The sequence below is a fragment of the Paramisgurnus dabryanus genome, chromosome 6 (assembly GCF_030506205.2).
Source record: "Paramisgurnus dabryanus chromosome 6, PD_genome_1.1, whole genome shotgun sequence".
NCBI lineage: Eukaryota > Metazoa > Chordata > Actinopteri > Cypriniformes > Cobitidae > Paramisgurnus > Paramisgurnus dabryanus.
In genome coordinates, this window is record NC_133342.1 from 34,662,302 (window position 1) to 34,678,612 (window position 16,311).

The following is a 16,311-nucleotide window of genomic DNA, read 5'->3' on the forward strand; positions in this document are numbered from 1 at the left end:
TGAAAAAAAGATCAACCCAGTAACTTAGTTTTAGTAAACCATTCTCTGCAAGCATGAATGAAATTTGGCTCTCCTTATGATGTCATAAGGAGCTCTTATTATAATAATACCGCCCCATAATCTGCACTATTCAACCACAGCACAGCCATTTAGTGCAGAAAGAGAGAGAGAAAATAATTCACAGCAACTTTTGAGTTTAAATTACAACAAATCACCATCATTGTGATCAGTGTTTGCACTTCATCCGCTCATTTGCATTTTAAAGGACACCCAAGACGCCACATTTTTGCTCACACCTACAAAGTGGCAATTTTAACGTGCTATAATAAATTATCTATATGGTATTTCGAGCTAAAACTTCACTTATGTGCTCCGGGGACACCAAAGATTTATTTGACATCTTAAAAAAAAATTGTGACACGGCCCCTTTAACTTTGAAGTCAATGCACTCAAATCAATACAATTCAGCTGTACTATTTTACATTTTTAGTACCGCATTACATTTTTTGTACTTATATGTTGTACAGTAAAGAAATACAGAGAAGGGCTACAGAAGTCATAGAGGAAGTAAAAAATGACAGAGAAAGAGAGAAAGAGAGAGAGAGAAGTTAAAAGGAAGGTACGTCACAGACGTGGTTTGTGGTCAGGCTAAAGGATGAGAGAACGAAACACACAGACAAGGAAAATGACAGCTTTTCTGTGGCGTATTTAAAAAGGAAGGAAAGAAAAACAAAGTGGAAACAAGAGAGAGCTTAACTAGTGGAGAAGAGGCTTCCTTTCTGTGGAGCATGAAGTCACTGGAGAGAGAGAGAGAGAGAGAGAGAGAGAGAGAGAGAGAGAGAGAGACAGACAGAGAGCGTGAGCGGGCGAGAGACAGAGAGCGAGCGAGAGACAGAGAGCGAGCGAGCGAGCGACAGATAGAGACAGAAAGACAGACAAAGGAGACAGACAGACAGACTCAGAGCTCAGAGCTCAGAGAGAGAGAGAGAGAGAGAGAGAGAGAGAGAGAGAGAGAGAGAGAGAGAGAGAGAGAGAGAGAGAGAGAGAGAGAGAGAGAGAGAGAGAGAGAGAGAGAGAGAGAGAGAGAGAGAGAGAGAGAGAGAGAGAGAGAGAGAGAGAGAGAGAGAGAGAGAGAGACAGACAGAGAGCGTGAGCGGGCGAGAGACAGAGAGCGAGCGAGAGACAGAGAGCGAGCGAGCGAGCGACAGATAGAGACAGAAAGACAGACAAAGGAGACAGACAGACAGACTCAGAGCTCAGAGCTCAGAGAGAGAGAGAGAGAGAGAGAGAGAGAGAGAGAGAGAGAGAGAGAGAGAGAGAGAGAGAGAGAGAGAGAGAGAGAGAGAGAGAGAGAGAGAGAGAGAGAGAGAGAGAGAGAGAGAGAGAGAGAGAGAGAGAGAGAGGCAGCTGTCTGGTGTCTGCAGTGCAGCCGCTGTCTCAGCCTCTATGGGAGATGGACAGGGCTCCATCTGTCTAACCTGTCTGTCTGCCAAGCCTTGAATCAACACAGCTGCCTGTCTATCACAGCCGTACACACATATACAAACAACCACATATCTATAAATACGGAAAAAGCTGAACCAAAACTGAAGAATCTGTGTGTCAAAGTCATGTGTGCTACTCGGTCACGGCTCTAATGTAATCCTTCAGATTTAGACAGAAGCTCTAATGTCAGAAAAATTTCAGCTGGGGTGTGGACTTATTGTAAAATATGTCATGTTTTTAACAGCGATATAAATATAGTTCTGACAGTCTCTGGTCAGGTGGTCCTGTCTGTATTTAACCATGGGTTGAACCACACTAGCAGGACACAGTGCTAGGCAACTTACATAAATACAGACATACACAAACCTAAAAGCTTTCCAAGTAGGTACTTCCCCCGCTGTCATTCTCACCTACCTAAACCGCTTATTTGGACCTTCCTAGACAGCATTTTTGGATGCCAATGGTTATGGCACTAAACCCAGAAGGCTGCCAACCTGAGCTGTATTTTTGGGCATAGGTGGCAAGAACTGTCAGCGACTGTGACTTATATTCTAATGAGGTGCCTTAAATTCTAATGAGGTGCCTTAAATTCTAATTTTTTTTGGTTTCGTGACATAGCCAGTATCTCCAAGTACATTCATGTAGAGGTCTGTCAGCGATGGTCTGCGCTTCACCAACATCCACACCACCTGTGGAAAATCTTAGTCACTTGTTCTGGCACTGAAGCGTCACAGATGTTTAGAGTGAACATTTCACCCAGTAAACTAATGAGCCTGTCTGCCCTGCTTCCTGTTCAGACAAACCTAACAAGGATTTTATATTGACACCACTAGATGAGTGTGCATGTGTTGTTTCTATTTACCAGCATGCCCTGTATAGACGAGTAATGACCTTCGAGCGCACACATATGTCTGTTTACGGTTCCTTTAAAAGCCGTTTAACACAAATGACGACGCAATACCACAAGCACCTGTTTCCTCAATGCTGCTTTACTCCCAACAGCCAGCAGACATGTGAAAACCGCTTAAATTAATAAGATTAGGGTTTGTGCATGTGTTTTACGACCGTTTACGCAACAAAATTTTTAACGAAAACAGTAAACTTTTTATGCGTTTTGGCTGTTTGTTTACACAACAATGTCATTTTGGGTTCTGAAATGCTATCTTTGAAGACGGCGTTTCCAGGAAAATGACGAACGCAAATCTTTGAAAAAGTGACGATGCAATTTGCGTGTTCAGTCTACAGGCATGTGCGGTTACAAACATAACAACAATGTGGCCTACAGGACTGTGTTTGTGCGACTTACGATTCTACTCAAAAATGTACAAAAAAAATGACAATTTGAACGCTTTATAGTTCAGGGTCTCTTGAAGTAATAACGTTACATTCACATGTGGCAAAAGCGTTAACGCTTCTTATTTACTTTAAATGGTTGATGTCATGCGTTGCCGAACTGAATTGTGGATCCGTCAGCGTCACGCCACTGCTATTTCTCGCGGCAGAAGTTGAACATTTCTTAACTTTGTGTCAGCCAATCAGACCGCCTTGTGCAAATAACAAACCAATTACGTTTATGCAAGACTGGAGAACAGAGGAGCATGTGTTGCGGCCACTGTGATTGGCTGTTGGCCATGCTTCAGACACTCCTTCCGTCAAGCGTTAACGTTTACGCCCCCGTGTACCTACCTTATTGTTTCACTAATCAAAGTTGCTTGATGCTTTTGCCGTCTTGATTGTTTGTATTTATCACTCTCTGTAGAAGAATGCGTATGTGCACGGGGTGTTGTGTTTCTTTACGAAGTAACATTGCCATCTACTGGCCTGGCCCGCATAATACTGTTTTTTTTAAAAACGTAAAAATGCATTCTGATACAAGTTGTCGTATGTACGTGAAAAGGTTTAAAACGTGAAGGAAAAACTCTACAGTTTTTTTACTACGTCGGTGTTGTTTAAGCATATGTCATTTAAAACTACATATACCTACAACACTATTACAGCTTAGCGCAAAATATCAGAATGGAAGCATGCACAAAATCTTATGAGTTTTTGTGAAAAACTAAGGATATGACGCAAAGTGTGAACTCAGGTGCAAGACGCTGCCAGACTGAGCTGTCAGAGGCTTAGAAGTTAACAGCTCGCTGTGCGGGGAGAAAAGGTGTCCATGACTCACTCGCATTTCTAGGATCTTGATATCTCACCCTTAGTGTAGCTAAAATGATCCTTCTGGGAGTTTGGCCTTAGTTTAAGTGGGCAGAGTGTTATAGTGTACCTGTGTGCGTGTTTGTGAAGTCGGTCTGTGAAGCAGATGTGCCTGTATGACTGATAGACTCAAGGTCGGTCTAAGGCTGTTTCAGTTTGTGTTTGTGTATGGGAGGGGTGACGGGGGAATGTGGTTTGGGTGCTAGACGAGACACCAGACGGTATTTCCGGCACACTTGCATAAGCACACAGGAGAGACTGGGGCTTTTTTCTCTCAGAGACAGAACACAGTGTATTGCCGGAGATCACTCACTGACATCGGTATTAACTACAAGTAATTGTGTCTACTGAAACATTACAGGTACTATGGTAAACCATTAACTGCTGCCACTTGCATTTGAAAAATAAAACGGCCAACTCTGACAGCAGCACCGGGGGTCAATCATTGTCTAACATGAGCTAGGAGAACAAAACACATTTGCATTGCTAGCTTGGTCATAGAGCCCTGCATTTCAGCCCGAGCCCGACGGGGCCCGACCTGTTTACGCCCTTCGGGTCGGGTTTCGGGCCAATTTTAACGTCACAGCAGATACGCGGGCCGGACCTCGGGCTTATTTAGGCTTCTCCATCTTTTTATAGTTTTCAATTTAATTAAAAGAATCTTTTAACAGACATTTATGATTGCAAAACAAACATTGGAAGAGGTTTAACCTATCGCATGAGTCCGCTACGGACAGCCACACATTTACAATGCAGCAGGATCTTCAGCGCACCAGGAAAAATTATAAATGGAGTACTAGATTAAAACCTTGGATACTGTAAATAATCTATGCAGACAGCATCCAAAACATAATCTATTAAAGACTTCTCCCTGTATTAATTTCGTGTAAGAAGGCTGTGTCTTTATTTCTTGTTTGTGTATGGATCGACTTTTTTATTAGTTTAACTGTTGGATGGATACATGAATAGCCATGTTCTGTGGTAAGTCCTCACATTTAAAAAAAAATGTATATGCAAAAGCGAAGTTATAAGATAAGGTAGCATGCATGTTTATTCTGTTTCATGTTTATTTCGTTTCGTTTTGTATAGCCCTTTTTATTTTTTTATTTCTGCACCCGTTGCAACTGCGAGCAGCAGAGCAACCTGCCTTCGCTTTTTAAAAATAGTGTGTGCTGATAATAAACGTTTAAACTAACATTGTGATATGCTGAAAATATTTATTTTATATAGTTGATATTATAGGCAAGTGAAGTGTTGATTTGAGAGGATCAATTCATCAAACATGTCGTCAACTTGCTGTCGGCCGCTAACCACTTGGTTATCATAAAAAACTTTAACAAACAAAAACTGCTCTAAAATGTTAATAAAAAAAGAAATATAACTATTTTGCCATTTAAAACAAAACTGAACTGCTTTAATTGCTGCAAGAGTACAGCTGTACAAGCTGTGTAAGGAGTTATTTTTTGCTATTTCTTTGGATTTCTTTTGCAAAATCTATGCGGAATTTTGCAGAATGATTTAAAATGTTTTAAAATGATCCGAGAGAATGTGCGCTGGGAATATTACAAAACAATAAAATATTTTATAACTATATTATACATTTTATTAAAGGATTATCCTGAATTAAACTGGACCAACATGAACCAACAGATAATGGATAATGTGCTGTCACGACCATAGTTTTATATAATATACATATTACTGTTTACAGTGTAAGAGTAAAAAGAAAAGGCTTCTCATAATGAATGTAGCGTATATAGCAAGATAATTTCATCAGTTTAACAACACAATGTATATATATATATTTATCTTGTAAACGGATTTGAAATAATAAATAATTGTCGCGTCATGTAGCAAGAGAGACGATAGAGATCTCATTAACTTCTCCGCAGAAAGTTTTATTTCAAATTCAAGTTTTACATATTAAATAGGCTATTAAAAAGTTTGTGCTTCTCTCATAAAAACCTCACAGCAGACAGCACAGACTTCTACTCACAAACACACACGATGCAGTGACTATATCTGCGGACACAGATTCCTAATGGGGAGAATTAAAAAGTTCGGACTCGGGTCGGACTCGGGCTGAGAATTCTGATAAGCTGTCGGACAAGGGCCGGGCTAGGGCCTAAGCTTCTCGGGCCAGGGCCGGGTCAGGGCCTAGATTTTTGGCCCGTGCAGGGCTCTACTTGGTCAAGGGGTCATGAGACATGGCTGGACAATGGGGGTGAAACAATCTAGACCTATTATCCTGCAAGTCTATAGATTTCAGAGCACTAGTACACATTGTTGAGTTTTTTCCAGAAGTCACATCACGAGAGTAGAAAAATCTCCAATGTTCGGACTTGACCTATAACTGCTTGCATCATGATGCAACGTGGGCATTTCCCTAACAACAATTCAATTCAGATACTAAATCTGATATGTGTCATAGCAAATTTAAATTTTATAGCAAAATTCATGGCCATCTCATTCAAAGGTCATCATCTTCACAAAGATGACCCAGTTTTGACCCGAGAGGCAGATAATGTACTTCCCCTTCAGCCAGACCAACTGGACTTCCCTTCCTCCACACATCCACACTGAGTAAGCGTCACCAGCCCCATAACACCACATAAACTCAGGTCAGCACTAGTTTATCAAAACAACTGCTCAAGAGCACATGCAGCCTAGCCATTCAATTGCAAACAGTCTCTTTTTCAGCCTATCACGCGTTACCATCTGGTCACACGCTAGCAAACACGAAGCAAAACTTGACCCCGGGTTTCCTGACAACCACCGAAAGACAAAACACACTTACTTTGTCTAGAGGCCTCTTTAGTTGATAGTGAAACTTCTCTTTCATCTCGTCCAGCAGTTGCTTGAGTTGGGGTTCCTCGGGGGCGCCTTCGTGCTTGCGGCCCAGCTGAAGGTAACAGGGCCACTTGGCTGAATCAAAACCCCAGTGGCAGGTCCTCTTGTCCGGGGACTTGTGTGAGTGCATTACAAAGTTCTGCGGGGAAAAGAGCAGCTGGCATTCCATGCATTGAATACAGGGGGCGTCCGGCTGAATGTAAAACTGGGGCACGAACAGGCCTTGGCACTTGCCCAGACACTGATGCTCCACCTGGAAACTGGCCTCGCTTTCTTTCAGCAAGCCGTGGCCCGGCAGCTTGTTGTTGGGGTCAGCTGGGAGGGCGGCCCCTGGGCGAAGTAGGTCATTGCAGAGCCTCTGGGCATCGGTCAGGGTGATGAGGCCGCAGGAAGGTGCGTTGAAGGGCAGGATGCCCAGCACCTTGAGTATATGTAGCTGCTCGGCATCACATCGGGAGCAGTAAACGTAAAGTTCGTCGCAGACTGCATTGATCTGCTGCAGAGAGAAGTCTCGCAGCACTGAATTGAGTACCTGGGGCAGACATAGACGTTTCTCACCGCCCACAACAAAGCACGAGATGGACTCGCCCTCCAGCAGAGAGTGGGTAAGCTCTGTGGAGCTGTCGCAGGGAACCAAAAGCGGACCTCCTCCCAAAACTGGGGGTGACGGTAGGGTTGCCATGCCAGCAGGAGAGGCTCGGTCTTGGCCGGATTTTGCCGAGAAGGCTGCAGGACCACCCAGGGAACTCTGGCTGCTTAAAGTGAATTGAGCTAGGGTGTGTTTGAGACCGGCACTGAGATCTAAAGCCTTTGAATGCCCAACGTTGTGAAACTCAATATCCATCTCAGAGCTGCTCTGCTCCTCACGCTCTTTCTTCACTTTCAGAGGTTTGGGGATGCTATCCTGACTGCGACGTTTCAAGTGCATCTCTGCCATTACTCGTTTTTTAATGGGCGCATCTTCCAGTCGCTCTCTGTAAAGTCTCTTCATGTTGCCTTTGAATGACGTCAGGTCTTTGAAAGGGGTTTTCAGACTTGTCTGAGGACTGGCCATCTCCATACACAGATTATTGGTCTTTTTTGGGTGGAAGATATTTGGCTGCGCTTCAAACACTACACTCTGTCCTTCTTTTCTGTATTAAAGGTCGCAAATACTTTTGCGTCCAGCTACGTGCATGATGGTGACAGAAGTAACGGTCCAATCAGCTTCCTGCGAAAAACAAATCCTGTGAAATTGAGATAAAAAAATTATGGCTTGGGGTTAATCATCACACATTACAGAAACTATGAATAAGTGTCACACAAATAAACATCAGATATTTTCCAATAACTGTCTTACACAATGAATTTCATTTAACGCAGTACTCAACTACAAAAAAACTATTAACAGTGGATTACTGCACAGGTTAATCGACTAATAATGTAAAATCAACACAAAAACAACCAACACTAACAGATATTAACATGTCTTTATGACACACAAACAGCCATTTACTTCGAACTAACCACAACAGATTTGCTCAAAAATAACACACTGCTTGTAGAGGAAAAGTAGGTTGAATAATCGCGGCAGGCTGAATATTTCATTCGCACAAAACGAGACTGAAATGGACGGAAACGGAATTTCCGAGCTTGAACATGAAGGCAAAATGAAAGAGCACGAAAATTTGCGCGTGTCAGAGAGGTTTCGAGTAAAATCAGAGAAACGCGCTCTATTCACACCACCGACGTAAAACCCGTGCTTAACACATTTTGGGCTAAATCTCACACGAGACCAAGATGCAAAAATACACGTTCCTCGAAACAGAACCACCATTTTAATGGTTTTGCTTAACCGATGCTCTAACACTTTGGTCAGACTGACCCTGACCGCAACCGTTTCGTTTCCTCTTTAAAATATCTTGTTTTTAAAAAGCACTGACAAAATTCTATGTATTTTTGTCTCGGGGAGACACTGTCATTCTGTTTATTCCCGCAAGGACACCGCCACTATCCCCGTCTCTATCCGTCTCTCACTAACGTTACTCCATCTCCGGCCAGCGCCGCGCTGAGCGCCCGCTGTGTGACATCTACCAGACGACCCTCAACATCAGTACAGATCTTGATACAACACAATTTATATCATTTGTACGACATTTAAGCCATATTAAATACCAAACTATTATATATAATACATTTGTATGACTGTAAATGGTAGTGGGTCATTTTTAACCCACTGACACCTGACGTTAAAACGTTTAGAATCTCGCTTATCTTTTTAGAAATACGTATTGAACGCCTCACATAAATTTGATATAATGGTGATCATCAGCACTCTCCTATATGTGAATATTGGCATGTTCAGACAGACGTTACATGAACATTCCCATTCATTTTTAACTGACACCTCCAAACACATTACCCCATAAATAACCAACATATCCCCCGTAAGCCCAATACCAAAAATGAACACTTTATGCGATATGAATGTGAAAAATGTCTCGTACGGACAGCGTTAGCAGTGAGGCTAGCAGCGCTCCGCTTGAACATTTAAACCCTTTAGCTAACCGAGCTAACGCGACAAATTCATTTCCGAGTCTGAAATAAATCCCGCATACGCATTAAAAGCACACAACGGCGCTTAAACAATCATCCAGAGAACCCTATAAAATAAAGTTTGTCTGTTTTTGTAAGAGTCTTACCTCAGGATGATCGTTGCGGGTCCGCTGTCTCTCTCCACCTCAGTTTGTCTAATAGTCAACAGCACGCGCACTGACTGAAAGCCTTCACAGACAGACAGCCGGAGAGCGCGCGCGCACCCGCCCGCGCACGAGCAGAGCAGATGACGCGCGGGCGTGTCTGTCTGTCTGCCGCCCTTCCCCCAGTGTCTTGGTGAAGTTCAGACTTGTAAAACTAGAGTAGAGGTAGTTTTGTGTGTTTATGGTTTATTAAAGAGGCAGTTGTTGTAATCATGTTGCAGTTTCGTTCAGTTATACTACATAATAACATTTGTTAGATGTTACAAATGTCAAAAGGAAAGATTTGTTAAAAAAAAAGAGGGACTTTTATTGTTTAAAACTTTTACAGATATTTTTCACAGCTTTTCATTTTTTGTAATTCAATGATAATAAATATTAAGGATATTAAAACAACGAGTTAAAATGGAGGTTAACTGCACTGACACTTCAAATTACTCATTCATTGTCTCCTCCCATTTCCTTTCTAGAAATGAAAAAATGATTCACACCGAACAAATTCAACATGCAGTGAGTGACCACCACCAGCCCTTAAAAACATAAATATTGATAAAGATTTGATTCCTTCAGTCTTACGCACGCATCACACAACATGTTTCCAATGACAAACACAGGAAAAGTTTGAGGAATTGTAAATAAAAAGGAGTGTTGTGGAGGAAAGTTTACATCAACCGGATTAAAAACAACCCAGATGAATATGACGTTGAAATTGACCTCATTATAAACCATCCAGACATGTTTGTAGTCATTACTTTGACTAATGGTTATGTTTGCCCAAATGTTATGAAGGTATTTGCCAAGGACATTAAGTAATAGCGCTTGAACATTCTCTATGGCTGAGTAAATGCCTGGAGCCAATCCAGCAGTACGCTCGCTCGGTCCATGGGACTTCCACCATCCAATGGGCTTTATTTTTTCAATGAACCCTTTATGGGGTCCTGGGATCACCTTTGGTTGGGTATCCATCTCTGTGTGAGCCATTTGTTAGGTGTCATTTAAATGTTAAATAGCAATGAGGGCCCATTCACAAACACTGACCGCATTAACACTTTTAAAGGTTTCTCCACCAAACTGACCCAGGTCGTGTTCAGGCAGGACGGGTTTGTGAAGATTCGAATAGTTTTGATGTGCTTGGAGGTGTTGTGTTTTTGTTTAGACTGAAAGCTAAGCACCTGCAAGGGAAAATCATTCTTAAAGCTTAGATAGCATTTGTTCAACTATTGCACTACATGCAAACCTGTTAACTGTGATTTCATACAAATTGTTTCTATGAGATGAACATAGTGTGCCTGATGTGTGCGTTTTCAACGATCGAGTCTCGCTGCAGATAGCAAGGTCAGCAGATGTATTATGAATGCAGGTGCACTCACATTGACACTGCCTGAACACCAAATACTCGCACATTGACTCTTTTATCCAGCGGGCAATAACAGCATCTCAGTATTGTGTGGAGTGATTTCAACTTTATATGGGTAATTAGTCTTTAATAGCTGATAGATCATTTAAAGCCTGACGTAAAGCAGTTTGTACACACGTGAATGAAGGATAAGGCTGGGGAAATGGATTAAGCTTTGACGGGCCTCACAGTTAGTCAAGCAGCTGTCTTCATTACAGACTATGAGACTAAGCCGTAAGCACCCCCTCGAGCGCACGGCTTCAGAAAAAATCTATATAGAAATGCATCACCGGACAGGGAGACAAACAAACGGTTATTGCCAGCAGTGATGTTAAGGAAGGCTCATCCGGCTCTGAATAGAGTTTTAGGTTGTTGTTTAAACAGATGATCAAAAGAGTACACACCTGGCTCCCTCCCTAAAAACTGATGAATGGCTCAGAACGGCAGACGTATGTTGTGTAAATACATAGTGGTTTAGGAGAAGAGCTGAGTGGTGTTGTAACAAAAACAAAAGTACAAGTAAGACCAACAAGAGCTAAAAATTAAGTACTCTAAGAAATTACATGACATGCGTTGCCGTGTTGACATATTTGCTATATTTAAACCTTAAGTTATACCATATAGCAAAAAAAATCTAATATTATTTTAAAGGGCCGCTAACCTAGTTGTTTTCAGCAATATTAAAATAGTCTCTAATCTCTGGTACACCACAGATCTTTTATTATACGATGTTGAACATTGCCATTTGTGGCTGCAATGAAAAGGTGCTGTTTTTGTGTGTGTCTCTTTAAATGCAAAGAAAGTGTGCAAGTAGGGGGGTAGAGATGCTTTCACATGTGCTTTGGGGTACATCAAAACATCTGTCTCTGGCAAAAGGTTAAACAACACGCTCATAAGGTGGAGTCTGTGAGCGGTTATGGGTAAGGTGTAATCAATGTGACATCACATTGAAAGGGGATCCCAAACATCCTGTTTTGTGTGACTGTTGCGGTTTAAGGGAGATTATACAAAAAAGAATAGTTGGATTTGTATAAAATCAGGATGTTTCGCACACTTTTTAATTTTCTAGGTTAGGGGGGCTTTAATATATATTTTAAAATATACAAAGATATATATGTATTTTGAAATATGATTACAAAAATGTATTTTTCACCAATATATTTTTTGGCAATTTTTTTATATTTTTAAATTTATTTTAAAAATTAACCTATTTTGAAGCATTAATATTTACTTTACATTGGAAGAAAAACTTACATGTTGTATGTTGCAAACCTGTAAACTTAACAGGTTTAAAAATATTAAAATTTATTAATATTATTTTTTTTTAATTGAATAATAGGGCTGGGCATAGATTTATCTAGATTAATCTCATACAAAATAAAAGTACTTTTTTGCATAATATATGAGTTTGTGCTGTGTGTAAATATTATGTATATTTAACCACACACACATACATATATATACATTTAAGAAATGTTTTATTTATATATCATTTTTTGATTTATATATAATATAGAATATATAAAAATATAAATAAATATATATACACATGTAAATGTTTCTTAAATACATACATAAATGTGTGTATATTTATATATACATAATAATTACAAACAGCACAAACTCATGTGTTATGCAAAAAATTACTTTTATTTTGTATGAGATTAATCTAGATTAATCTATGCCCAGCCCTAATAAATATATTTTCAACTGCAATTTCATATGTTATACATACTTACACATTTTATACATTTAATAGTTATACTTTACACAAACTTTTATATTTTGGCCAGGAAAAATATATTTTTTGCCATATGTAAAATTACATTTTGAAATATGTTAATATATGAAGGTTTCAAATTAAATACATTTTCAACTTCAAAAATATACTTATAATTTTATGTGTTATACATGCTTACACATTTTATACATTTAATAGTTATACTTTATACAAACTTTTATATTTTGGCAAGGAAAATATATTTTTTGCCAAATGTAAAAAAACATTTTGAAATATGTATTTTCAAATTCAAAAATATATTTAATTAAGCTTTTATTTCTACTAAATGTATTTAGCAAATATTTAAAACATAGTTTTGGCCAAATAATTTTTTTTTTTTTGCCATACGGGTTGGGGGATATTCTGTATAACTCAGCTCAGTATAGAGCATTGCATTAGCGGCGTAAAAGTCATTGTTTTGAAAAATGTATACATTGTAATGCACTATAAGTCACTTTGGATAAAAGTGCATAAATGTAAATAATGCTCGTGAACTTATTTGGTAGTCTGTTGCATTTGGAAATAAGGACTAATGATTGAACAAAACCTGCTGTAAATAATTTTGTCGACTTTAAAGTGTACTAAAAGTTTACTCTTATGACTAAAAGTCACACAATTGTTATTCTAATCCCATGAAATCTTTACATTTTGTAACATAACAGGAATGTCTCATCGGTTGATGAGATCAAAGTTACCGAGCTCTACTTTAGAGGACAACTTAGCTCTGTCTTCCATAGGGAATCTTGTATGCTACTCTCCTGAGAGGTAAAGGACACGGAGACAATGTCACAGAACAGCCGGATGTTGAAAAACAGTCACATTTACCGGCCCTCATGGATTTACAGTAATGGGGAAAGTCATACAAGGTGAACTATTTCACCGGCATTGTCAAAGACAGACGCATGAGGTGAAGTCCTCAACCATCTGGCCTATGAGATGCCACACTGCACAGTCATGTTACACATCATGTTTATTCACATCGTAGGAATGGCTGAAATTTGTACAACTTTAATTCTTAAATCAGATACAGTGGCAAGAAAAAATTATGTAAACCTTTTGTAATTGAATGGTTTTCTGAATAAATTGCGTCATAAGATGTGATCTGATCTTCATCTAAGTCAAGAGTACTGACAAACATAATGTTTAAAAAATAATAATAATTACAAAAAATTATTTTGATCTTTCATGTCTTTATTGAACACACTCATTCAACATTCAAAATGGCAGTGGAAAAAGTAAGTGAACCCTTAATAATAATAACAACTGGTTGACCCCCTCTTCCTTTGGCAGCCACATAACCTAAACCAGGCACTTCCTGTAGCTTTGGTTCAGACCTGCACAACGTTGAAGAGGAATTTTAGCCTATTTTTCCTGAGAGAACTGCTTTAGCTCTGTCATATTCTTAGACAGCGTGTGTGTGGCCCTTTTCAAGTCAATCCATAGCATCTTTGGTTGACTTGGCCACTCCAAAAGGCAGATTTTGTTTTACTGAAGCCATTCTGTTGTGGACTTGCGCTGGTGTTTTGGGTCGTTGTCCGGATCACCAAACTTCTACTTTTTTTTAGATCATTAATAACTCACATACTTTTTCCACAAGCACTATGAGGTTTTTGGTTGTTCTCAATAAAGACATGAAAGATCAGAGTTTTTTAATGTTATTATTTTTAGATACATTATGTTTGTCAATCCCATTAACCCTTACATTTCAGAAAACTATGAAATTCTAGAAGGTGCACAGACATTTTCTTGCCAGTGTAGCAGGTACAGTAAAATCTTCTAGTTGCTCTTTTTTTCTTTAGATATCCATATTTAATGCATTGTAAGTATTCAATTATTTTGCCCCTCATGATCTGGATATAAAAACGTTTTTTTTTTTTAGCTTCATTTGTTTAGTCTACGGATGATTACGATGTAGTTTGTTATATTAGTTCTTACGTTACATAAAACAAACAAGATATACTGTACATGACATGAACTTAAGAAGACAAAAGTTCCTTTAATCATTTTTATAGATGTGTGGCACACTGTCAGTCTCTTACAAGACAAAACATTTTTTTTTTAACATATGTTTTACCGAATATTCAAATAGACAAATGCTTCCAAGACCAGCAATAAGTTATGCAACCTTTTTGGATAAGCAAGTTTCATGTGACCTATCAGAACAAAATACTTCACACTTAAGAGTGGAGATTTCTTTAAATACTTTAATTAGGTGTTAACAAAAGAAATGGAGGTACAGTTGACAGTTCCAGTCAGTTGATAGTGTTTTCAATGTGCATTTTAATACACAGAGCATACAAAAAAAGTCCAGGTCCATCTTATCCCCCTGATGCTGTTTTAAAACATTAGCTTGGAATGCATCAAGGGCGGTTCAATAGTTTCTAACACCGGGCTGCCAATGAGCTCCTCACAGCTCAGAACCAGTGTGAACAACATCTGTGAAAATATAAGCGTGCTGATATCCGCATGGCAATGAATGAAAGAAGACACTCATTGTTGAGTATGAGAATGTTAATTTGTCATTAAGTGTGTTATCATTTGGTCATTAGTGTAACATACGAAATGGGCCCAGATAGGATCTGCTACAAAAACGGGCACCACCCGAAGTCACCCCATCGGGCCCCCCTCAGTATCTTATCTGATTCAAAATCCCTCAAGGGCCTTAAAAAGGTTCTCAGTGACTGTACTGAGAAACAAACATGTGCATTGATGATCGATTTGTACAAAAAAATAATAATAATAATAAACTGAAAGGCAATGTTTCACAAAGAACATAAGATAAACAGTAAGAAAACACTTTATACATGCAGCAGTTTGAGAGTAAAAACATTTTGACAGGAACCGTTTTAGTGTCCTGTATTGTAGCAAGCTGTTGTGTATTAGGTCTATATCCTGTAACATTCGTATCCTTCTCGCTGTACACCAAACGCCTCCATTCACAGTTTATCAATATTCACAACAGTGTCCATTAGTGTTCCTTGGATCTATTCTCTCAAGTTTGATGCCCAGTGCTTTTTCTCTCTATCTATCTATCCAAACAGAGACCACACCCACAATCAGCTTTAAGCAATTCTACATTTTTGGAAAAATGATTCATCGCACACATTCTATATAAATGACAATATTCTTAAATAAAAAAAGTTAAAATAAAGAAATATGTTGTTTATCTTTCTTACATTTGGCTGAGAAGAAGTTGAACAGATCAACAACATGTTTTCAATCCCAAGTAATCTGATATATGTGATCTTAAAAAAAATGGTTTACTATATATGCTCAATGCTTTTCTTTAGTATGTACAAATAAAACGTATATATCAAAACATTATCGGGACATGCCAGCGGATGCGTCCCGCGTACCATCACGCCCAGTCTTTTTCTTTAGTTTGACGAGCGAGCGTCCAGTAACCTTAAATTGACTCTCCAACTACGTTGGTCAGTGTGTCAGAGCACCGATAAATTTCATCAGTGCAGACTGACACCATACAAAAATAAACAAGACTTAAGGACTAGTGGTTACAAATGGCAGAAAGTGAGAGTTTTGGCAAATGTCATGTTTCCGTTTTCTTTCAAGCAAGAAAAGGCAGACATGGGAAGCACGTAACAGAAACTGGCGACGCGTTTACACGCACTCCTCCGCAGACATCAGCAGAGGGTTGATGTACTCGAAGCCTTCAAACTCAGACTGGTCGATCTTCTTCACGATGTCACTGAGGGAGACAAAGAGATAATCAATCAGTCTTAACCGCTTCGAACGGCTACACGGCCTGGCGAGTTTAACTCACGAAGGCTTTCAAATAGAGACTGAAAAATAGGAGATGTGGAAATAAAGGGAAAAGTGTGTCATCAAGGAAGAGCATCGTAAATTTG

The 16,311-nt window shown here is 39.3% G+C and overlaps 2 protein-coding genes across 3 annotated transcripts in view; both read right to left on the reverse strand.

The window, feature by feature from the left end:
- The window catches only part of skila (SKI-like proto-oncogene a), a 29,407-nt gene extending 20,080 nt beyond the window's left edge, over positions 1-9,327 (reverse strand). Inside the window, exons 1-2 of one of the 2 annotated variants that reach the window (XM_065277045.1) lie at positions 9,216-9,327; positions 6,482-7,760 (exon numbers count right to left, since the gene is read on the reverse strand). In XM_065277045.1, the coding sequence (XP_065133117.1) occupies positions 6,482-7,594 (1,113 nt within the window). In that variant the 5' untranslated portion in view covers positions 7,595-7,760; positions 9,216-9,327. The remainder of the gene's footprint in view (positions 1-6,481; positions 7,761-9,215) is intronic. The other variant, XM_065277046.1, reaches the window with a different exon arrangement.
- A 5,302-nt stretch (positions 9,328-14,629) lies between these two features.
- The window catches only part of prkci (protein kinase C, iota), a 30,417-nt gene continuing 28,735 nt past the window's right edge, over positions 14,630-16,311 (reverse strand). Inside the window, exon 18 of the mRNA XM_065277065.1 lies at positions 14,630-16,151. Within this exon, the coding sequence (XP_065133137.1) occupies positions 16,064-16,151 (88 nt within the window). The 3' untranslated portion in view covers positions 14,630-16,063. The remainder of the gene's footprint in view (positions 16,152-16,311) is intronic.